The following is a 26,675-nucleotide window of genomic DNA, read 5'->3' on the forward strand; positions in this document are numbered from 1 at the left end:
TTTCATTATTAAGAAAGGCGTACCAGTGAACTCACCATTTGTGGGGTTTATCATCTCGTCACTACTGTTTGGGCGACACTGCACTAGACCACAGGTCAGTCCCTTGCCGCATAGGTTGGACTGGTTCCTCAAGCTGCGGCTCCGCCATCTGTCTCCGTTGTTGACCCAAACTTCTTCCACATCGCACTGGCCCACCGACAGCTCCACGACCTCGACCACGTCTTGCTTTCGGCATCCTAGGATCTACAAATGAACTTAGACACACGCTAGCCATCAGCAAAATCGAACTGGTACACCATTTGTTCATATAAAATTAAAAATCAAAGAAATGCCACCTTGGTTTGCTGAACAAAGCAGTTTATGAATTGCAATCTTAAAACCATTGAAATATAAACTATAAAAGATTTTTTTCTCTGGCTTTTACTGAGCGGAGAGAAGAGAATTAACCCAAACAATATGGCCATGCAAAATAAGTAAAAAAGGTGCTATACATGTAGCAGGATTCGAACATGTGATTCCCGTTTGGGAGCCATATCTCCACTGCTATGTCTGCCCAACAGCTGAACTTAACACGCAAAGTTTAAGCACACACGGCTAAACAATATTCCTCTCTCAATTTGGCTACACAGCAGTGATATCGAGATGCAACTATAATAATTTACGTTCCCTATGTATCACAATTTGTTTAAATTCAACCTATCAGTATTTTTTTAATTCAACTAATTAAAAAATAATGATACTGATAATGATCTCCACACAGTCACCGATGAAACAACAAGAAAATCTTCTATCTCCACACAGTCACCTTTGAAAATTCTAAACTGCTTCTTGTCAGCAGCAAACTTGGCCAAGGTGGTGATACTACGACAGCATTCACAAAAGTGATTCTATTTCTCCTCAGCCTGCCCAGTGGAGATGCCTCATGTGCACATGTGGAACTTTTTCCGCCATACATTATGCAAATTTGCTCATCACCTGATGAGCACTTAGCAGGAAATACCACTGGATATCAATAATGGCCCCTCTAGAGATCAAAACCCATCCAACCAGAAAGTCTGAAATTAAGACTTGGGGGCTTTCTCTAATTCTATGTAGGGATATGCATGTGCCTAAATAGAATTAACATTAAGCTACGTTTCCCAGCTTTTCCCGCACATCTATCTGGTGATGTTATTTGAATAGAATTCTCACCACGCATCCAGAGTGTTCCAGCGATGAAGCTCTGGCAGTGAATACTGCTCACGTGTTTCACTCCGTGGTCTTTCATTCCCATGCGATTGAGCGCCATTGAAGAATACTGCTCATGTGTTTCACTCCGTGGTCTTTCATTCCCATGCGATTGAGCGCCATTGAAGAATACTGCTCATGTGTTTTACTCCGTGGTCTTTCATTATCAACCATGCGATGAAGTGCTAGTGGTGGATACTGCTCATGTGTCGCACCACATGGTCTTTTTTCTCAACCATACGGTGAAGATCTGGAGGTGAATACTGCATTTGTGTGTCTCTCCGTGGTCTTTTCTTCTCAACCGCTCGATAATGATCTGATGGTGAATACCATGCATGTGTTTCACTCTGTGATCTTAGATTCTTAACCATGCGGTGAAGCTCTGGTGGTGAATACTGCGTGTTTGTTTCCCTGTTTGGTCTTTGATTTTCATCCACGCGGTAAAGCTCTGGAATACTGTTATATTTCACTTCGTGGAATTCAATTGGCGACCGTGTGGCAAAAATCGTTGAAAACTGCATTTCTTTGCGTGGATTTCACCGGGTCATGTGAAAAATGTTGTCATTACATGTGTTACACCCAAAAGATGTGGGATTATAATAAAACAGCTAGTACTCTACACACAAATAGAATTATGAACACAATGCAAAAGTATATTCATTTTTAAATGATTATTTTATTTAATATGTTCTTGTTTCCGCATATTCTTTTGTTTCTTTGTAATTAAACACATACACGTTATTTGTATGATTTGACATAATATTGATTAGATCCAACCATAAACCATTTTAACGAAGTATTACTTCCCAAATAATAATAAGTTCAAATTTTAAACAGCCCTTTTTACCCTTAGTTTTATTTTACAACACTGATCAAATACTAAATTTTAAACCAATTATGTTTTTCATATAAGTCAATAATTACAGACTTATATGAAAGGTTCACATCGACTGACTCACAAAGCAATTTATTTCAGAAATGATAGCCGAAAATAATATTAAATAATACAATGACCTATGTTGAAGTTACTCAATCAAAATTAAAATTCAAAGTATTGTGATCAACACATCAACAAATCCTCAATGTCGTGCAGTTCAAAATCAAATAGTTAACCCAAATATAACAATTTCAAATATATTACATGTAGGGTTGACAATCATGTGAACATGCAAGTTCTTTGTTCTCCAATTTTGTCGAGAAATATATTAACTTCTTTGTTCTTCAACTACAATACATTTCCACCTGTTTGTTTTAAAACTTATAAAGCCTTAATGTACGATTACCTTCAAATTAAAAATTTATCTTTGAATTATAACATTATGTCGAACTTTGCTCTGTTGACCTACAAACACAACAAATTTGGCTGATTCCATTTAGGTGCAAGTTGGGACATTGTGTAAACATTACAAATATGCCCCCAAAAAATCAGGTTTGAAAACATTTAACCAATTTCATATTATAAGATCGTACATTATGGCTTTAATAACATAAAGATAACATCATGCATACAAATGAGCAAATTAAGTAATAACAATAAAGAGTTTGAAAACTTACTTCATCCATTAATTGTGGTGACTTCCAATGCAGCAGATCGCATCACAAATTCACACACCTGTGGCACTAACAGCTCTATCGTCACAAATCCTAAGTTTGCTGATAAACATTACACCCAATTATACAACCCCTTTCTGGGTACAATAAAACAGTTGCAAAATCTATCCTTGGCTTGGATTGGTCTTACAATTGTATACGTATAAGAACAATAATTCTACTCTGACAAAATTATATGACGATGCGATCAATTTACACTCAGAACGCTAGTCAGTCGATGCTATTATTATACAAGACCCTCTCAGTCACTGAATTAGGTTCCGGAAACGATTGAATTCGGTGTTTAAACTAGCAAAAAAATTTTGGTTACAACTTTTTACTTCATAATCATTTCTCGGTCAAATGAAAAGCAATAATTTATATTTCTTCAGTAAATGTCAGAAAAACTATAATGCTTGTACTTGGTATTTATTTTTCAAACCCTGGTGTTAAACGTAGGTATGAAATTTATACTTGCCCCGTGAGCTTTTTGAGGGGGGGGGGGGGGGGCAACATCTTTTGCTTTTCAAAGTAAACATAAATAGCTAATGGAACGTATTTCCCAACTTTCCAAAACACATCATATAGGGCAATATATCATAGTTTAGTCAGAATTTCGGTTTTGATTGCACAATTTTTCGATTCCGGCTACCAATTTTGTCAAAATCAACTCGCGAATGTACCTATGGATGGATGATTCTACAAGCCACAATGGAAATATCGATTATTTCTGCTGGTTATATTAGAAATGAAGTACTGAGTTAGACATTGTGGCAATCGCAAGTGAAAAGAAAAAAGTTGAAATCAAAACGGATATTCTTACAAAACTATAATATATAGGCCACATAGGTGGGAAAATCTTTCTTTGGTGAACTATATCATTTTGAATCGCTAAAAAGTTAATTCCAAAAGGTTCCAAGAAGTTGAGGCCTATAAAAAGCAAAAATCATACACTAAAAGACATATTTTCATGCCTAATTTTAACACCAGGATTTGTTTTAAAAAGATATATCCAAGCACCATGTTTTTTATCCGACAATACTGAAAAAATAAAATTATTTGACCGAAAAATTGTTCTGATTGCAACATGTATCGATCAACTTTTAGCACGACTATGCATGACAATAGAGGATAGTCAGTAGCGTTCTGAGTGTTTAAAACACACACAAAATTTTGTGTCCACACTTGAACAAGTCTCAGATGGACATACTGCAGTTACTGTCCGTTTTCCTATACACAATACACAGTGCTCTCACCATTGACGCGTGAGTTGGCTAGCTCATAGCTAGCCAACTCCCCGTGTTAATTGAATGGAGATCTGACCGAAAATATTGAGCTATATTGGTAACGGACCGCTTCGTTCTGAAGGATGCCACAAAAAAACGGTACAAGCTACATTTAAACTATTCTAAATAGGTTCTCGAAAATATAGTTTTGTAACATGTCCTAAATTTTTAGCTAATTTAGATGTTTGGAGAGGGTAAACGACAGATAACACCAAAAATATGAAGAAATTATTTCCAAACCGTGTTAAGTCAACAATCATTATGTTGCTCATTTTGAAGAATGCTGGTTAACAAAAACAGGCCATTGTCTCATTTCGTGAACAAAGGTACAAATACCATTGTTTCCTTTCGTTTCCTTTATAATCGGTTACCCAACTGAAGCTATAATACCAGCTTGATTGCGATGTCGCACATGTAAAACAGACACTTGTGCACAACCAGAGAAGATCTGATTTAATCAGTTGAGCTGCTTCAATGAGTGTTATCTTGTTTAATAGCTTTTAATGGGGATTAAGTCCTGCAAAGGTCGAGATGAATTGTACTGTAGACATGACTGCATCATGAAGTGTCATCTCGCCTATTCACATGTGTGCTTGCATACATTTGATACCCTTATGCATATTTGATAGTATTCTGTTATATTATTACACTTGACTCTATGACAGAATAATATTGATCCATTATCACAGGCCTATCAACTGGTAACTATCATGTGGTTGACCCAATCATGCACTAAGCTAGAGTTTTCCAAAATCAACACAAAACTGAAAGTTGAATTTTGGTATCTGTACTGACAACATGCTCTCGTACGCTACGTCCACTATTGTGACCACTTCCGCTCCTCACTGATGACTCCTGCTGAAAAATCTGTTCAAAAATCTCGGTTTGTTCTATCACTTCTCTTCTTTTCTGAGCACGGGTGGTCCTTTCCTCAATTAGGCGTAACTCTTCTTGCTGTTTTCTTACGACAACTTTTATATTTTCCATATCTTCTTCGGCATCAATGCGGTTTTCAAGTTGAAGCTTATCGGCTTCGTACTGATTGTTCTTGACCACGAACGCTGCTTTAACTGTCAATTTAATTTCGTCTATCATGGCGTTCTGTATTGGTGTTGTAATTGCACTTACACTCCCCACTGGTGACTCCTGCTGAAGAGTCTGTATAATTTGTCGTGCAACTTTTAACTTAGTTTCCACCCTCAGTTGTTGTTGTTTCCGTTCAAAAATCTGTTCTTTGACTTCTCTTCTTTGCTGAGCACGGCTGATCATTTCCTCAATTGTGGGTAACTCTTCTTGCTGTTTTCTTACGAGAGCTTCCTTATTTTCTATATTTTCTTCGGCAGCAATGCGGTTTTGAAGCTGACGCTTCTCGGCGTCGTACTGATTGTTCTCGACCAGAAAAGCTGCTTCAGCTCCCAATTTAATTCCATCCACCATAGCGTTCTGTACTGGTGTTGTACTCGCAAGAAATGAGTTATGCTATGTTCTTTATGTCCATCGTTCCAGAAGGTACGGACTGCGACTGTCACACTGCTGTCACCAACGTCGATGTCATTCGAGTCTTTCTTCAGCGCGGTGCTCTGAATCTACTACAGTTTCCTCTTGTAGAATGTCATCTGTACCTGGTTCCAATTTGTCTCTTGGCTGTAATCTTCCCAGCATATGTATAATAGCCTGTAGATCTCGATGCTGTTGTTCGCTTGCTGCCACTGTAAATTACAACGTATGATCTTGTCAAGTTGATACAAAATACACTCTTCAAAACTTTCAAATGACGTTGGCTTACTGTCTGTAGTACAATAGTCCTCTTGCAGAATTTTGAAAACAACATCCAAAACGTTTTCATAGTTCCTTGACTATAGCTTTAAGATGTCTCAACTTTGCTGGTGTAAAAACACGCTCAGCACAGTCTGCAAGTAAAACTGGTGTAGCCGTTAGTCCAATCTCGCCACTGGAAACACTGAAGCACCCCAGCAGCATGTATGTTACTTTTTGTCTATGGCTAGTATCGCCGCAATGAAAATACGTTCGTGCTTGAACATGTTGAAGTTTACGGGTCGTCCCGCTCTAATCCAAGGGAGCCAGGCGAAGACAACTGAAGGTTGGCCCTGCTATCTGCGTTCGACTATGCTAACTTAATTGTTATCACCTACCTTGCGATCCATATCCAAGACATAAAATGATTATTATGCCAATAAGAAGTACCACCACGAGGAAACCACATATATTTGTTACTACAAAGTGGATAAAAAGAAAAATGGTTAGTATTGTGTAGCAAATATGCAAACCACATCATTTACCAAACCAGATATAATATTCTTGCGACCTAGCATCAAATGGCCCCTTTCTGGCTGCAGCCTTCTAAATACATTAACTACTCATGTTGTAGCCAACCTAGGAACTGTCGTATCCAGACAGCACAGCCACAATTAATAAGCGTAGCAGGGCCAAAGCTGCTCCGATGACGGTGTACATTTGTATTATGGGGAATCAAGGAGGGCATGTGTTTTGGGGAATTGTATGCATTTGGAGAACGTAAAATAAAGCAAACTATGAGAACTGTCGAACAGGATTTTGTTGCCCAAATGCTAATGTTTGTATCCGTTACAATGAAGAAAAATTACAGAAATGTCCAAATAAGTTATGATCCCCAAAATGAAGTTTCAAGTAGACATGCAATCCATCCAAAAATTATGATATCAAATGGTAGAATGTATAATTATCTTTAATTTGACGCCTATGTACTTCACCGTATTTCACTGTGTGGTCTTTGTTTTCTCAGCTGTGTAGGGTTTCACCAAGTCTTTTCACAATGTCGTTATAACATGCTCTCTTACGCTACGTCTGTGAAGCCACTCCCCACTTGTGACTCCTGCCCAATTTGTCGTGCAGCCTCTAACATAATTTCCCACCTTAGTTCTTCTCGTATACACCAATCCGAGAAGCGTTTACTGTATTTGGCCCTCTATTGACGGCAACACAGATGTACCAGAGCGGGAGATTTAATTCGTAATTCAATACTCATGATTGTGTATTGAATATCACTGTTGTGTACAATTCCCGGGTACAATTCTGTATAGCACACAATAAATAATGGAGGGAACCCCCGACCTCGGGACGCCGGAGTGTTACATCGGGGACACCGCAGTAATGGCGAAGTCGGATAGGTGTATAAGATCAAAATTTGTTCACTTCTCTTCTTTGCTGAGCACGGGTGGTCCATCCTCAATTAAGCGAAACTTTTCTTGCTTTTTCTTACGAGAGTTAAACATGTTATAGTTTGGGTTTAGGTTTAGATAAAAACGTTTTAATAACATTAAATGTCTGGTTATATAAGGTCATGAAACGTTTTAAAACGTTTTGTATGAAAACACGCTGCAACATTTTTTTAAAAATGTTTTAAAAATGTTTTTGTAATATATCTTTTGCAAACGTTTTTTGCCAAATATTTTGTCAATACTTAAATAACATTATGTTAGAATATTTGCAGTAGGTTAGCAACAAATATTTTTGAATGTTATGAAAACATTTTATACCCTTTATATGCCCTTTATATAACCCGACATTTCAATGTTTTCTGGCAACCTTTTCTAACCCTTTGCGAATGATGTCGAAAACGTTTTGTGTTTGCTGGGTCTATATTATCCATATCTTCTTCGGCAGCAATGCGGTTTTGAAGCTTACGCTTCTCGGCTTCATAATGAATGTTCTTGACCACGAAAGTTGCTTCAGCTGCCAATTTAATTCCATCCACCATAGCGTTCTGTACTGGTGTTGTACTCGCAAGCAATGAAGTAATGCTATGACCTTTATGCTTACCGTTCCAGAAGGTACGGACTGCGACTGACACACTGCAGACACCAGCTTCGATGTCACTCGAGGCTTTCATAAATTTCATTTCATTAGCGCGGTGCTCTGAATCTACTACAGTTTCTTCTTTTTCTTCTTGTAGAATACCATCTGGTTTCAAATTGTCTTTTGGATGTAATCGTCCCTGTAGATCTTGAGGTGCGTGCTGCAGTGGTGATCGTTGTTCGCTTGGTGCGGCTAAAATTACAACGTATGATCTCGTCAAGTTGACACGAAATGCAGGTTTCAAAACATTCAAATGTTTTTTGCTTACTGCCTGTGAAATTCTGTAGTAGTACAACAGTCCTCTTGCAGTATTTTGAATACAACATTTAGAACGCTTTCATGAAAATCTATCGGAATTGTTCCTTGACTATAGCTTAAAGATGCCTCAACCTTGCTGGTGTCGAAACATCACGTTCAACAGAGTATGGATTAAGTGATGGTATAGCTGTTGGTCCAATCTCGCCATTGGTAAAACGGAAACACTGACGCATGACATGTTAGTCCCCTGTCTATGATCAGTCGCGTCACCAACGAAAATACGTTCCTGCTTGAAATTGGCGGCTATAGCCGATGACGATTTCCATTGTATTATGGGATATCACGGTTGGCCCGTTTTTTGTTTGTTTGGTGGTTTTTTTGGGGGGTATTGTCTGCATTTGGAGCACATTGGTTAGTTGAATATAAGGCAGACTATGATAAATGTTGAACAGGATTTTGTTTTCCATATGTTAACGTTGTTACCCCTTGAAATGAGAAAAAACAACAACACATGAATATGTCAAAATATATCGTCAAATAATGTTATGCAATCAAAATGTTATGCAATCCCATAAATTATGATGTTAAAAGGTAGAATGAGCAATTATCTTTAAATTGACACGTAAAAATGTATGATTTGAAACATCGCTGTGATTATATTTTCATAGAAATAGTTATATGCGTCTCACTAAATATTCACTACTCTGTCAAGAAGTCCCATCTTGTCAAATTCTGTGAAATCCCCTTAAAATTAGTAAAATTAAAAATAAAATACGATTTTCAACCCAAAATTATGGTTCAATTGTCGTTCATTTTCATGTATATAATGTTATAAAAGATAACTAACTCTTTTATTTGACACCAGAATAATAAAAATTTTAATGTCAAAAAACTATTTTTGGATATTTTATTCAAATTAGAGGCCGAATCAAAGGTCAATAACCTCCGAAGTCACAACCTACTACTGGAGCAACGGAATATTATCGTTGTCAGGTGTCCCAAGTGATGCCTAATACAAATATATGTAAATAAGGATAGGTACTTTTGGTGAAATAAATCCCCCTCTGATCATCTGTGGACTATTATAGTGTACATTAATAATCAAATGCAAAATTGTAAAAATGGAAAGTTACATGAGTGACATCACCATCTTACCTGTCAGTTCCCACTCTATCTCGAGTTCTTCCTTAACATCAAGCTGTTGGCATTTCGTCAAGGCTTCAAGAAGTGCTTCCCTACTAGCTTTTTTACCAATACGTTGTTGCCACATTACAAGCACATACATTGCCTTGTCATGAACCGTTGCACCTTCTCTAGCATCTGTTTCCCACGTTACCACGTCTCTTAATTTGATGCCAAGCTTGGTGTAGAGACACCGCAAATTGGTTGGCCAAATGCGTTCTATTACTGCACAAAAATCTTTCTCTGAAGCCTTCATTTCCTGTGTGTTGTATTAAATGAATAGCGATAGGAATACTGTAAAACTACATTCTTCAAACACATAACTTTTTAAATTAATCAAAATGTTAATAGATTACAGTGTGTTAACCTCGACTATATATAAATTTTCGCTCACCTGAAACGTTTTCGTTAGGTCGATTAGTGTCTTATGTTTTCAAAACAAAGCTTCTGCTGTGCATTAATCAGAGTCTATAAACGGAATAAAGCAAAAACAGACATACTAATTAGGCAATACAAACTTTAATGGGTGCAAAAAAGTAACATATTCTTGGTCTTGGCAAGTTTTGTCAAACTTCTATATATAATATATAAAATATGATACGAATAACAATTTATGCAACAATTTGAATGAAAAACGGTCAAGTGCATGTATGTGTACAAAGTGTTTACATAATACCCACGACATATAATGTTTATTTTCACGAAATACATGTAAAACATTGCCGTCATTATTATTCATGAGATCAAACTTACCTAAACGTTGCGTTATATGAATTTCCTTAAGAAATGAAAGAGAATTCTTCAATTTGTCGCCAAGCAGTTAGGGCACTGACGAAGTGCTAAATTGAACCTCGTATAATGCTACTGACATATTATCTCAATTCAAATTTTATTTACAGTAATATGCGCATGCGTATGCAAATAAACCTTCATGACCATTTCCAGCACAAACAATTTCCGCGCTCACTTTTGTTATCACACATTTTGGTATACCCGGGGGTGTCCTACCATGATGTAAAGAGGTGCTTTATATCTTCTGCCATATCCTCGGAAGGGAACATACTACAGATGACAATATGGGAACGTACCACAAACATGGGACCATTTTTGCTATGTAGTATTTATATATATAAATGTGTTTTTGATATTTGCCAAAAAATCAGGAACAATTTGGTAAAATCTGTGCTCTTTAATTGGATCGAATATTTGTGATTGAGTTATATACCGAAGTTCCAATTTTCTTGAAATAATCTGTATTGCTATATATATTTAAATTTTTCTCAGAGATCCCTACTTACCCAAATCATACTTGAGTAGGGTGCTCCCGAGTGGCTCCGACTGGGTCTAGGGTCCATGCTTTATGTGCTTAGATTATCAGTTATATAGTAAATATTGGAAATAACCGTTCTTGGCAACCACTACAATGAAATTATATTGATTTTGATACTGAAAAGCGGGAAAATTTCATGTACGTGATAACGCATGTAATACATACAAAATTTATCACATGATATCGTCTGCGCTAAAATTGGAAACTTTCATGTCATCGGGACTACTCTGCAGTCCACTGTCTTGGTATTATTACTAGTAGGTATATCACCTCGAAAATAAGCGCAGCAGAAACACGTTATTTAATGTTTCTACATGAATGAGCTTTATTAAAGCATCAAAAATCCAAAAACCGAATTGAAATCGGTCAATGCATTGTGATGTAGATAAATGGAATGCATATCTGCCACAAATTGATGTAATGACAAAATTAGCACATTTCGAGATTTTGAAGGTTTATTTGGACGCTTGCTTGAAAAAGCAACGTTAATTTAAGTATCACAGGTTAATTGCCTATCTTTTCTAACTTCGTCAAAGAAAACAAAATTTAAAAATCTATCATTGAATAATTATAATAAATTAACCAAATACTATTTTAGCAATTGCGGCCAATCTGCAGACAAATTAAAGCTGAAAAAATGACTAAGTTCAGCTAATTAATATGCAAAATTGATGCCAATAGAAAACCGCACATGATATCAGGGTGCGGTTTTTTTTCGCACACATATGTATACAAAGTTCTTTCAATTGATAAAATACACAAAAAGAAATTAATTATGCAAATTAGCTAATTACAGCTAATTATGTATTCATGATATTATTATGTTAATTAGGCATGAGTAACTTTGGTTTTTTTTTCAATATTTCATAAAAGTCTTTTCATTCATCATAAATTTGTCAAGTATGAACCGGTTATGATGTTGAGTAAAGAATCTGCAGTTAATTACTTTAATATAATACAAAAAATACAAACTTTGACATTTTGACGGTGTCTGGGATAGAATTATAATTTTTTCTGTAAATATGGTATGTGTAACCATTGCTCAAAGCCAAATCCAAAAAGTAAAAATAAAAATTCATTTGCAATGAGACTTTAAATTAACATTTTGTTATCTGGATTAACGTGGGAAGACAAACGGTAAAAGGAACAGCCACTCGACTATACCGCGTATACAAAAATGGCGTGGCCTTGGACACACACAATGGCTTAAAGCTATTGTGGTTTGGAATATTACTCCCTTTAAACTCACTTTAAAAATGTTTTGTTTTAACTCGTTTTCCTCAAGTGTGCCATTCGTTGTCGACGAAAATAATTTACATGCTTAGAAAGATTAGTATTTCAGCTAAATGGTGGTAGGTCTTGATTTTTCAAAAGGCCTATATTTATTGATTTATGAGGGATCTTCAACAATCCATAAAAACAGGTAGTAGCTCTTAAAAGAAGCAATATTTATTTAATAAAAACCCGATGGTAGTCACAGAAAGGTTTCGCACACCATATATCAAAAATTCAAACAATTGTGATAAATAGCACATATGAGGAAATTGATTTTTCGACATGGATGTTTGCCAAATTTGAAGAACTTTGATGCGCGCGCTTTTCAATGTACTGTTATGCTTGCATGCACAGTGTGACAGAATTATTGTGCAGCCACTGTGACATGCCCATTACTAGTGTTGAGGTATATGTTTGATTTTTTCAGTGATTATGTTATGATAAAATTTGTCATTTTTTTGTTCCTCTATCATTTCCTCTTTCTCTTTTTTCTATTCCATTTTTCTGTTTCTATTTCTCCCTTTTCATTATGATTTTGTCTCTCTACCCCCTTCTTTATTTTTCTTTATTTCTCTCTCTTAAACTCTCTTTTCCCAAAACAAATTAAAGGCCCATTCAGTGATTTGCCCATCCGCACGATCGTAAAAATCATCAAAATTCAGATTTTGGTACCTTTGTCATTGTCATAGATGTGCTAACATAGCCTGCTAGTGCTTCAGCCGAAAGCCGCGAGTAATCTGTAATTTATATACAGTCAGTATATGAATTAGCTACATGTATTTGAATGGGGCTTCATCTACGTCAATACTGGCGTTTTTTTTGTGCAAATTTTTTCATTTCAAAAATATCAAATGACAATTTGATTGAATTATCCTTAACTTTTAGGCAATATATAAACAATTTTAATCTTTTTACACTTGCGCTGGGATCACTGAATGGGTCTTTAAACGCTTGGTATGGTCGCTTTATGAGGGTACTTGGCCATCAGTTTCAATTGTCAGACCAAGGAACCTATAATACGTTGTGCTATAGATGAATGTTACTCCCCCAGATTTTGACATCAAACTTACGTCGGGAATGAATTACCTCTTCTATTTTACTTGTTGGCATTAGGAACTAGGAATGAAGTATGTGTTCTTCTTTTTATTAAGGTCTTTGACACAATAATGATTTTTTATAGTGGTATATTTTATGGAACCATACTGCAGTGGCGTAGATTTCTTTTTGATATTGGGGGGGTTGGTTGGAAACATTTTTGGAAGTATCGTGAATCCAGCACCATATGGCGACAGAATAAGTTAATGGTACAAATGCGCGTGCAGCGCAAAAAAAAATTGGCACCTTCGGCTTAAATGAGCAAATATGAGGTTCATATCAATTTCTAAGAGCTCTTTAAACAAAGACATTGTTTATTGAAATTACAACTGTATGACGAAACAGGCGAAAATAGTAACCTTTTACAAAAGATTGGCAATTTAAAGATTGGCCATTGCTCATTGAAATTAAAGCTAGTATATGGACAATTATAAGTGTGCTCTTTCATTTAATGACATAAAATTTGCAAAATATTGTAAGGGTCAACCGGGGTTTTGACTTTTAAAACCTACATCTTGGTCATAAATTGCGCGCGAATAGGCAGTTTCAAAGGATTTACCGAATTCGCCTTGCTATAAACATTGAATTTTTAGCGGGAAGTGTTAGCTTTCGTTCGATATAAAAACTTTTCCGATTTAATGAAGGAAACTATCGGGGTTTTGACAAAACCAATCACAGTCTCAGATGCCGTATTTTCCACTAGTCATCAGCTAGATAGTTTTTGATTAAAAAGATGTAAACCTACAACATGTACAACATGTATTCTGTAAACGCAAATAATTAAATATATACCTGATTCAAAATTCCGGCTTGTATCCAGACACGCGGTTGGCTAGAAGCAGTGTCAACAGGGTCTTTGGCCACCCAATGGCCCTTGACCTTGAGAGTGACGATGACCGTATTTGCCGGAAGCCCTAACCCTAACCCAAACCTTAACCCTACATACTGCAGTTACTGTCCGTTTTCCTATACACAATACACAGTGCTCTTACCATTGACGCGTGACCTCTACAAATAGTGTACGTTAGAAGTATGGGGACTTGCCTAGTTAACGTCGCTGTGTGAAAAATAACCGGCCAATATTAAAAGTACTCTTCTAAAATTCTAGAAAATATACTTTTGTAACATGTCCTAAGTTTTTAACTAATTTAGATGTTTGGAAATATGCGTACTTTGGTGTTTTAGTGTATGTTATAGGTAATAGTACATTGCCTAGTTAACGTTGCTGTGTGAAAAATAACCGGCCAATATTAAAAATACTCTTCTAAAATTCTTGAAAATATAGTTTTGTAACATGTCCTAAATTTTTAGCTAATTTAGATGTTTGGAAATATTCGTACTTTGGTGTTTTAGGAAGGATATGTAAACGACAGATAACACCAAAAAATATGAAGAAATTATTTCCAAACCGTGTTAAGTCAACAATCATTATGTTGCTCATTTTCAAGAATGCTGGTTAACAAAAAGCAGACCATTGTCTCATTTCGTGAACAAAGGTCCACATACCATTGTTTCCTTGCGTTTCCTTTATAATCGGTTACCCAACTGAAGCTATAATACCAGCTCATTGCGATACCGCACATATAAAACAGACACATGTACACAACCAGAGAAGATCTGATTTAATCAGTTGAGCAGTTTTCAATTAGTGTTATCTTGGTTAAATAGCTTTTAATGGGGTTTAAGTCCTGCAAAGGTCGCGGTGAATTCTATTGTAGACATGACTGCATCATGAACCCAGACCCATTCCGGCAAATACGGTCACCTCTCTACTGCCTTGTCTCTATCTCTGCCTCTATCTCAGTAGGTTAACACAGAAGATAGGCAGAACTATTCTTTTTATGATTCTTTTCAGGTGAAAGAACAATTTGTGGCAATTTCCTTTTACCACAGTACAAGCAAAAACGTGATGACTAAAATGAGGTTTTGGTAGAGACGATATAGCTAGAACAGCTATACATTTTTTGTTAGAATTAAAAATGATTATATAACGAATACTGGTTGTATCGAATATTCGACGTCGAACAAACGTATGAACCTGGCAAGTATAAGTATATTGTACTGTTGGTAGATATAAGAGTGTACTGACTCTGAAAAGAGGAACATTTTGCTGGTAATATTGTTTTTTATATTTATTTTTTCCCGCAAATACAATTTCATTCCAAGCGTTTCTTAAATTTACACCCTTCTACCGGACATGGGTATTAAGAAAACAGAACACCGCATCAACACAACACAGCAAACCAGAAAAAGACTATAAACAAAACAAAAAACGCAAACACTTTATCGCTATGCACACACCACCATTTAAGATGCTCATGGCATCGTACAATAAACATAACTATTATACAATTCCAGTGTGAACTTAATAATTACTCAGAACGAACATGAAAACAATATAAAGCGTTGAGATACAAAATTTCAGTTATTGATATAGCGTTATTGTGCTGGTCAAATCACACCTTTTAGTTCTTGTTTCACATTCATACCACCTTCCCTTTCTGAAATATTATAATATTCCCTTTCGGAAATTTCTGGAAAAATTGCATTAAGGAATCCGATATCAACGTTTGCACTGTATTTTTTGTAGGATCTGAAAGCATATCAGACACACCAAATTGCATTCTGAATACGAGGAATGTCCTTCTGATATCATATAATTTGTATTTTACGTAGTTCACGATATAATACAAAATTGATGGCAAAATATTAAAAATTGATATTTTTGACATTTAACAGTCTTAAATAAACTTTATATAATTATACTTAAATTGTATGAAATTAACAATTTTTTCATATGTATATGAATTATTAATTTCCTTGTATTAAGAATGCAATTTGGTGTGTCTGATGTGCTCTCAGGTCCCCAAAATTATTGTGCGGAATTTAGTTACCTACAATGAACAATAATAATATGTACAAGCATTAAAGCCATATTATAACATTTGCTGAGGAGGCCGTCTTCAATATTTTTTAAAATTCTGTTTTTTCCATGATCATATTGTACTTTATTAAACAAATATACCCTGCTAAAAGCAAGACCCTAGGTGCTGTAGTTTTGTCAAAATCCGAGAATTTGAATAAAACTGTCGTTTTATTATTACGATGGAAATATTATTAGTCGAACGCATACGCGATATTCACAACACAGTACGTACATGGTGTACGGGACGGTGATCTAAACAACAAAGCGTCGTACCATAACACGACCAACAATGGCGTTGGTAGTAAATTCCAATTTTCTTTGCCTAGTTGTTCGACTCAAAATTAAAAGGGGACATATCTGATAATAACAGCTAACATGTTATGGCTAAAGAAGTACTAATCTATTTTGTATGATAATGTTATAATATATGGCTTTAAAGAAGACATCCTTATGAATAATGGTATTGTTAATTAAAATATAACATTAATTACAAGCACAAAAGAATGTCATATTTTAGTAATAGTCACTTATAAGACATATACAGGGTGTCTCTGAAAGATTGGCACCGGAGATAATTTGGGGTGCTTTACTTACTTGCAAGGATAAACAAGCAAATTGAAACTCAGAAAGACAAAAAATGGAGTTTTATTACACACCCCTGAACGACTAACTAACGTCGTGTGGTTTATCTTGTTCATGAATTTGTATGCAAATCGATGTATTCCTAAACAACATAAGTTATTGTGATGCTGTGTAAAATAGATATTATAATGTTAAACCCCATACTCTGCGTTTCCGAGTTTCAATTGGGATATTTATCCTTTCCAGTAAGCAAATTCTCCGGTACTTGTCTTTCACAGAAACCTTGTATGGACTATATACGAAAGTAACAAAAAAAACCATGAACAGTTATTTCATAATAACATAGTTAATCCCAGCAAACACAAAATATTAATGTAAATAATGTATGTCATTATGACTCTTTTAAACAGGTTTTGGTTTTGGTCAAAACACTTTGGTATCATTTAAATGTGGGGTCATGGAACGTTCTTAAAACGTTTTATATGAAAAAACACTACCCTAACAAAAATAAATATTTATTTAGATTCTGTCGAAATGTTATTGTACAATATTTTTTGACAAACATTTTGCCAAATGTGTTGTCAACACTTGAATAACATTATGTTAGAATGTTTATAAATGTTATTAAAACGATTTATACCCTTTATACTCGTTTTATATGATCCGACATTTACTCGTTTTATACTTTACGTGTTTGCTGGGAATACAATAATACACGCATAAATAATCGCATATAACCATAATTAAAAAACAAAAGCAAACAAAACAAAACAAAACAAAAGAAAAACAAACAAACAGAAAACGTATAACGTATAATAAACTCGATTACAAACGTGGAACCATACCTATATGAAATATTTACCTACAACATAATTAATCGCAACCATCTCTATTATGTATTTATCTATATATTTCTATGTTTTGCAATAATCAAAGTCAGCGCAAGAAATGCAGAGTCTCTTATGGACATTTTGAGCTAGTGGTAACGGGTTACACTAGCTCTGGTTATAGGTTATACGAGTAGCTCTATTATTTCTTTTATTTATTTACATTAAAAAATGAATTTGATTATTTATTGATCGATATTGATTCAATTTTCGACTTGCACTTCTATTGAAACGAAAGCCCACAATTTGGAAATGGTACAAGATATCTAAAATGTACAACTATGTATGTAGTTTTAACTGGTTGATTACAAGAGGGTTAACCCTCCTCCTACTGCGAGGTAAATTGATTAGAACAGATGCAGAAAGTTAATTTTGGGGTAAAACTGGAGTTCGCTTTAATATCGTTATGAATTCGGCAGACAGCCGAATCCGGATTCGGCTTTTGGTAAATTCATGTTATGCATGCATTAATTTTGAGCTAGAGAACAAAAGATCAATGCTTTAGATAATAGAGGGCAGCATATCAGTTTTTTAACGGAGATCAGATGATAACAGCGTAATAAGTAATCAAAGGGCGGCATTACTAACAGCCGAATCCGGATTCGGCCGAATTCATAACGATATATTTGCATTTTGTTGTTTTCTTGGCCCATTAGTATTTTTTCCAGAAAATCTGGACAATTTAGACCGTCAGTACATTTACCATGTTGTGTGCTCTCATGGTCTTATGCATTTCTCGCGCTCAGGTATTCATTTCAAATTCATGAGTTTTTCAGGGGTGGGGTATGAACGTTGGACAGTATTTATTGTGGGACATTAGATCACATCAGACATATCGAATTGCATTCTGAATACGAAGAATGTCCTTCTGATATCAAATAATTTTGATTTTTTGAAATTCGCAATGTAATACACATTTTATGGCAAATGATTAAAAATTGATATTTTTGATATTTAACAGTACTCGAAGTAAACTTTAAAAATCTGATGATTTATACTTAAAGTGTATGTAGGTGGGATGAAAAGCCGACGATCAATTGAAAATTTTGACCTTTCGTATTGAAGATATGGATTTTTCCCCAAAACACCAAAAAAATTAGGTCTTTTTGGGAAAAAAATCCATATCTTCAATATGAAAGATCAAAATTTTCAATTGATCGTCGGCTTTTCCTCCCAGCTACATACACTTTAAGAATATATCATTAGATTTATAAAATTTACTTCGAGGACTGTTATTATATCAAAAATGTGAAAAATATCAACTTTTATAATTTGTCATAAAATTTGTATTATATCGTAATTTCAAAAATGAAAATTATTGATATCAGAAAGACATTCTTCGTATTCAGAATGCAATTCCATATGTCTGATGTGCTCTCATGTCCCACAAAAAATACTGGCGAAATGCTCAAAACGCTCATTCCAGATCCCTTAAATAGCTCTAATAATTTGGGAATCTGATTGCCTATATCCTGGTATCAAAGCCGTGTTATATCTCGCAATAAATACTAGGTTTGCTCGTACTAGGTATCACCACTACGGGCAAGAATACACCCATTGCGCAGCAGTAATCATGGGCACCGGTTTGGTGACCTTGATAAAAAATGATCACAAAAGAGGACGTAAATTGCATCCAAACATTATTTTAAGGTCGATCTGTTTAAGAATGTATATATCACCTGATATATGACGATATATACCATTATATCCACTTAAAATGATGGTATTAACCGTGTTATATCCGGAGGTATAGATACGTACACGGCTAGGTCTCAAAACAATACTTTTATTCTCCACTTACGGAATTTTACAAGACGGATCCTTTCCTTTAGTGTACAGACAGAAATCACCAGGGTTTGCAAGACCTTTGATGATTGCATTGATTCCCATGATATTCGAGCACATCGGGTTTGCAGGCTTTCCCCTTTCGACTCCCAAAAAAGGTTATTACGTAATCTTTTGTAGGAAACATGCAAATCCCGTTAACACTTTTCTCCAATTTCACAATACGGATCAACTTTTTTAGTGTACAGGCATAATTGAGAAATGTTTATACGCCCATTGGTTGCATTTATTCCCATATTCGCGCACTTGAGACATTGCTTTTTATGAGGGTGTCTACTCGTAATGGCCTTTGTTCCAAAAACTAATAATTTGGTTTTAAATACGCAACCTCTTGTTGGAAAAGAGCAGTCCCCCTTAACACTATTGGTGAAAAGTGTAGCTGAACGTCGATGACTGCACGAATACGGAACTCTACAGTCTGGTTGACTTTTGCCTCCATTTACCCAAAAGTCAGCGTTGCCCAACTGAAAGTTAAAAATAAATACATATAAATTAATACTACTCACCGAAATGCAATGTCTCGTTTAATAAGAGCAAATCGGTCATATTAACTTCTTTTTAATTTTTTTTTTAATTTTGCTATAATTTTTGCTATATTTTGACAAAATTATTCTGTACTAGCATAATTCAACATGTGTATTATATTTGTTTTTATTCAAAATTTTCCCCATTATCTGGAAAATAACGAGGATTTCCGGAAATCAATAATTTGAATCTTACCTATGCGAAAAAGGCATGGTTGAACTATGGTTAACCATGGTCAACCATGGTTCAACCATGGGTTTTGACCATGGTCAAACCATGGTTAACCATGCTTTGAAAAATGGCACCACGGCCAGAGACCATGGTCAACCTTTTGACCATGGTCTATCCAAAATGACCATGGTCTATCCAAAGTGACCATGGTCAACCATGGTCAAAACTTTGCATGTTTGACCATGGTTGAACCATTGTCAACCATAGTTCAACAACCAGGGTTTTGACCATGGTCAACCATGTTTTTGACCATGGTCAACCATGTTTTTGACCATGGTCAACCATGGTCAACCATGTTTTTGAAAAATGGCACCACGGCCAGAGACCATGGTCAACCATGGTCTATCTAAAGTGACCATGGTCAACCATGGTCAAAAATTTGCATGTTTGACCATGGTTAACCATGGTCAACCATGGTTCAACAACCGTGGTCAACCATGGTCAACCATGTTTTTGACCATGGTCAACTATGGTCAACCATGTTTTTGAAAAATGGCACCACGGCCAGAGACCATGGTCAACCTTTTGACCATGGTCTATCCAAAATGACCATGGTCTATCCAAAGTGACCATGGTCAACCATGGTCAAAACTTTGCATGTTTGACCATGGTCTACCATGGTTGGCAGTGGTGCCATTTTTCAAAAACACGGTCAACCATAGTCAATATGATCATGTTTAACCATGGTTGACCATGGTCAAATTGTCCATATTTGACCATGGTCAAGCATGGTTAACTTTTGACCATGGTCAACCATGGTCAAAACTGTTCATGTTTAACCATGGTTGGCAGTGGTGCCATTTTTCAAAAACATGGTCAACCATGGTCAAATTGTCCATGGTCAACCATGGATGACAATGGTGCCAACAACTCCTCCTATACCTTTGTACAGGAGCCAACCGTTGTTAATCCGTGATGAATCCACACTTTTACTCAGTGTATAGCGTATACGCGAACGCAAGCGAGACTACGCGTTACGCGAGAGCGCGTAAAATTCGTCATGCCTGGAACCTTTGTGCGTATGCAAGCTTAGAAGTTGAATTCAGTGTCTTTTAGGTAGCGGCTAAACTTTGCCGTTTTATTCTATAGCGTTATTGCTGATATTAACAGAGAAATCATCGAAGTTTTTGTAAGGCTTAGTGACAATGATTGGCTGACATTCCTCGTAAAATAATCGTGAATTATACGATCTTTAGCTTCTTGTCGTTGTTGAAAGGGATTCAATCATGTTTCACCGTTGTTCATCACCGTTTAACAACTCGCGTCCGGCGCGTCTGCGTGGTTTACTTGATTTAAAAACCATAAAACACTAGTAACATTTATTTTGGGGTTAATTACATCATCAGGTGGGGCTTTAACCATGTTAACTGTAAACCGGCCTGCTTCACTAGTTATACTACACATACACAATCATATCATGATTAGCATAGAATAACAATATTAATATGTATCATTGACAGAGCCATCAATTTGTGGCATGAGATGTTCTAGAGTCATTATTATCCATGTTATCATGTCTTGATCTCTATCTGGTGTTTCCATGAAGAGTCAGCTGTAGCTTGTCGAACAGATAATGCATGCATGCAGCTCGCGTTTTTGTGCACAATACTCAAAAGTCATGTCATGACAGAAATACCACAGCTAGCTTTAACTTGCTTGAAGTCTACAGGTTTTACTCACTGCTTAAGCTTAACAGTTGTTTGGGATGTTTCCATACCAACTTCACCTCCAGTGGGTTCCTCAATAACTGATAAGTCTTTCAATTGAAACTCTTGCATTTATTCTGCAAATGTTAGATGTAAGAACGGAAACAATCTCAGCACATGTGTGCCATCCATTTTGCTCATGCAGGCTGCCATTTTGATCTCCTACTGTATCCAGCCTGTAGGCAATTAAGCCTGTCTCCCATGGTCAGGTGAGGTGATGACCATGGCTGACCATGCTCAGCCATGCTAAAGCATGGTTGACCATGGTATACTTGAAGTAACCATGGTCAACCATGATCAGGTGAGGTGATGACCATGGCTGACCATGCTCACACATGCTAAAGCATGGTTGACCATGGTATAGGCCTACTTGAAGTGACCATGGTCAGGTGAGGTGATGACCATGGCTGACCATGCTCACCCATGCTAAAGCATGATTGACCATGGTATACTTGAAGTGACCATGGTCAACCATGGTCAAGTGAGGTGATGAACATGGCTGACCATGCTCACCCATGATAAAGCATGGTTGACCATGGTATACTTAAAAGTGACCATGGTCAACCATGGTCAAGTAAGGTGAAGACCATGGCTGACCATGCTCGGCCATGCTAAAGCATGGTCGACCATGGTATACCATGGTGACCATGGCAACCATGGTTGACCATGGTCAAGCCACCATGGCTGATCATCGCTGACCATAGTTAACCATGGTCAACCATGTTTTGACCATGGTTGACCATGGTTGACCATGCTAGCACGGTTGACATTTCGCCTAGGTAGCAACGGAAACAGACATGAATGTCAAACAAAGACCAAAAGGTGTATTTTAACGTGTTTAATACGTTCATATAAACAATGATATCATGTACGGTTTCCTATTGGCATCAATTTTGCATTAATTAGCTGAACTTAGTCATTTTTTCAGCTTTAATTTGTCTGCAGATTGGCCGCAATTGCTAAAATAGTATATTTGGTTAATTTATTATAATTATTCAATGATAGATTTTTTAATTTTGTTTTCTTTGACGAAGTTAGAAAAAATAGGCAATTAACCTGGGATACTTAAATTAACGTTGCTTTTTCAAGCAAGCGTCCAAATAAGCCTTCAAAATCTCGAAATGTGCCAATTTTGTCATTACAGCAATTTGTGGAAGATTTGCATTCCATTTATGAGCATCTTAAAATTGACACTACATCACAATGCATTGACCGATTTCAATTCGTTTTATTTTTATTTTTGATGCTTTAATAAAGCTCATTCATGTAGAAACATTAAATAACGTGTTTCTGCTGCGCTTATTTTTGAGTTGATATACCTAGAGTAGCGAATTATAGCTTAAATAAAAGTGTAAAGCCTATACATGAATTTGAGTCGCCAAAAAGTCGCATTTTTATCATTATCAAGAAAATAGGTCCGCGGATTAAAAAACGGCAGAAACAGGTTTGCAGTCTTTAGAGCATGTCAAAACAGTGAGGGCGCTGTTCACAGCCTCGTAGCGGAAAAACGAGGTGGAAGACTACCATACATTGAAACATATGTTAAAGTTTCATCGATTTGCAATCGACTGGTTATCCTAAAATATCGAGCCCAAAAGGCTTCAAAACGAGCAAAGAAACCGGCGTTTATACACGTATTTCAACGGGGCGATTATTCAGCGGTGTGCGCCCAAGATCAAGGCGCACACCACTAAATAAAGTACCTTTGAAATACGTGTAAATATACATGAAAGTAAGTTTGTTTTTCTACCCCATGTAAAACCATTTTTCATATTTTGGTAGCACCAATGTCTTAAATAAAGATTAAAATTTAATTTAAAATGGGTTTTTTGACACAAGTTGAGACTAACTTTTAAGCTACGGGGACCTGAACAGCGCCACCTTTATTTTCAGCTTGCACGAATGCCTCTTTACCATGTCCGCACGCGTATTAGTTTCGGGAGCCAAACTTTTGACCAGATGAAGATGCACCATTTTGTGATATTCTGAACATTGATCAATTGCATATCTTTTAATTTAATTTTAATAAACTGGAGTATTTACTGGAAGATAAACTGAAATTTAAAGATGCATGTAATACTGTATGAATTTTATGGAGAGATGAAAAACAAAGGGTGAAACAAACTATTATGAAAGACAAAAAAACAACAAACAAATAAACAAAAAAACTCACACCCCCACACAAAAAACCAACCAAACAACAACAACAACACAACATTGAAATATTCAAACGAACCTCTTCCCGAATTCTACATTAATTTTTGTCACTTGGTGTTTATTTCACATATACGCTGGCGAAGTTACTTAATAATCGGATTAACTACCATAGCAATAGGTGAAAACAATTTTTCAATATACCGCGCTGCACTGATACGTTTACGCGGTACCTCTGCATTAAATCATATTATGCTGATCACTTGCACCTGTAAGATTAGTATCTTTGAAAAGACCAGTATTGTATTCAATCTATGATTGCAGACATACACAGGTGATGCGTGTAACCTGCTTGTAGTGCAGCGCGATATGTTTTTTCACCTATTGCTATGGTAATTAATCCGATTAATTACGTAACTTCGCCAGCGTATTATAAAGATCATCATACCTCTATTTTTGATCCCAACAGCTGGGAGTCGGTATGTATTGCATCAACAAACATGGCATCGGATTTATCTAATCGACATTGTGCAGTAAGTTTGTCAAATACGGGCCCTGCTGAGTCCAAACCTGTTGAGAATGTGAAAACAAATGAAGCCTATTTATTTATAGTAACTACACTCAGAACCACACCACTCTTCGCCATACATACATTCTCCCAGCCACATTTCCCTAACATAATATGAAATAAAAAAAACAAAGGAAATTTAGTTCGGCAGAGGCGGGGCTCGAACCCACGCTGCACTGCGCCGCTATCATGTATATACAGTATCGACATATCATATCACCAGCGCCTTAGACCGCTCGAGGACTTATTGGTGTCATCGTGAAAATTCAAACATATAATCGCAACTTCATTACTTCAACATACCACGTGACAAGCAAAGACAGAAAACGTACCATATTTTGGAATTTTATCTGCTTAAAATATTAATGTGTATCATAATAGAGCTACCATTATTTATATTGTTGAATTCTCAAGCGCATACAGACAATTAATACGAGGGTAGGCCTACTATTATACACATAAATCGATTTTGATTTCGGCCACGTGCTCTGTACATCGCGTCGGTTGCGATGTATGGAGCCCAGTCAGCCTACCATTTTTAGCTATTTTTCTTGTATATACGTTCGATGTTTTTATCATTTATTTAAAACATCCACATTAGACCCCAATTTTTTCAGGAAATAAAAGATAAAAAGGAAACAGTAATCTTTGGTGGGGTCTAATGTAATTTTTACATATAATTTTCAACGTTTCTTCTATCCTTATTCTTGCTCAATTAAAAAAATATTTTGAAATGAAATTATCTGCCTCTTAAACGACATCAAATATGCCACAATTGGGTATCACGAATCGTTATATATGATGTGCAGTAAATATTCATATATTCTTTTATACATAGGATGCTTCAATTTTGACACAAAAAATATTTCACTGAAAATCCTCTCACTCGGCTATTTAAAAAAAGGTAACCACGCTTCCCTAGAATGTGCAATAAATTAGCATTAAAAGTTTTCTTATTTTAGCAGCATTCTAGAAACTCTTGCCGTTTGGCGAAAAGAGGAGTAACTCAGAACGGTGGTCAACTGATATCTATTGTTGTACAAGGCTCACTCAGTCATTTAAAGGGCATGTCTATTGCAAAAACAAGTTTATCTCTATTCGAAAAAATAATTATTTAACAAGTTGACACTTGTTGCAATTTTTATGCGTATTTCTCCTGAAAAAGGAGAAATTGCGTGGGTAAAGTTCAGCCTCGTGCGTGTTCTTCCCCACAATCACTTTGACAAGTTTGACATTAGCAACAATGAGTTGTACTATCATTTACCATAACAATGCTGCATAACAATATGCAGACTATTGTTCTCATTTCGGAAACAAAGCCCACCAGTATTGTTACTATGCGTTTGCTTTGTAATATTTCATCCAACTGAAACTATAATATTAAACTATAGCATTGCAATATACAGGAAAATCAGATACATGAGTTTGTGGACTTAATACGGTTTATATGCTAGTCTCAGATGAAATTCTAAGCTCAAATTATGTATTAATTTTTTAGGCCTGATATTTCTCATGATATTGATATACATATACATTGTAATATCACAATTTACTAATATATCAAAAAAGAAGCGGCTGATTTTATCCATATGTTTAAAAACCATTAAATTTGTAATACTTAAGTTGGAGGGTTTTTTTCTGTGAACAACAACAGTATACGTCGTCACCTTTTTTCTAGGCCAAATCTGTCTCGTTCGAAGGAACTCGCCGCTTAAGTTGGTTTTTGGGTAATATCAGTTTTAAACGTCTTATTTTCTCAAAAAAGGAGTCATTTTCATTGTCCTCATAATAATAGCTTGCCAATGATATGATGTTGTTTTTGCAATAGACCTGCCCTTTAATGAGGCAAAAGATCGAATTTGGTGTTGAAATGAGCAAAATTTTGAGTTACACCTTTTCAACATAAAATTAATATTTTCGGTCAAATGAAAAGTAATAATTTTCATTTTGTCAGTAAATGTCAGAAGAAAACTATAATGCTTGGTACAGTATATTTTTTTTCAAACCCTGATGTTATACTTAGGTGTGAAGCAAATAACAACCAGAACAGAACATTTCCACTCGGAAATCATCGGATCACGAGGACTTTGAGGAACCACAGTTTAAAAAAAAAAGGCAAAGGAATAAACCCCGGTAATGGAACTAAAACCAAG

General features: G+C 35.9%; 1 protein-coding gene across 1 annotated transcript in view; it reads right to left on the reverse strand.

Annotated features, from left to right (window-relative positions):
• Positions 1–19,290: 19,290 nt before the first annotated feature.
• Positions 19,291–26,675, reverse strand: part of LOC140139080 (uncharacterized) — a 32,709-nt gene continuing 25,324 nt past the window's right edge. Inside the window, exons 12-13 of the mRNA XM_072160861.1 lie at positions 24,403–24,524; positions 19,291–19,802 (exon numbers count right to left, since the gene is read on the reverse strand). Coding sequence (XP_072016962.1) covers positions 19,476–19,802; positions 24,403–24,524 — 449 coding nt within the window. The 3' untranslated portion in view covers positions 19,291–19,475. The remainder of the gene's footprint in view (positions 19,803–24,402; positions 24,525–26,675) is intronic.

The sequence above is a fragment of the Amphiura filiformis genome, chromosome 18, assembly GCF_039555335.1.
Source record: "Amphiura filiformis chromosome 18, Afil_fr2py, whole genome shotgun sequence".
Classification (NCBI taxonomy): Eukaryota; Metazoa; Echinodermata; class Ophiuroidea; order Amphilepidida; family Amphiuridae; genus Amphiura; species Amphiura filiformis.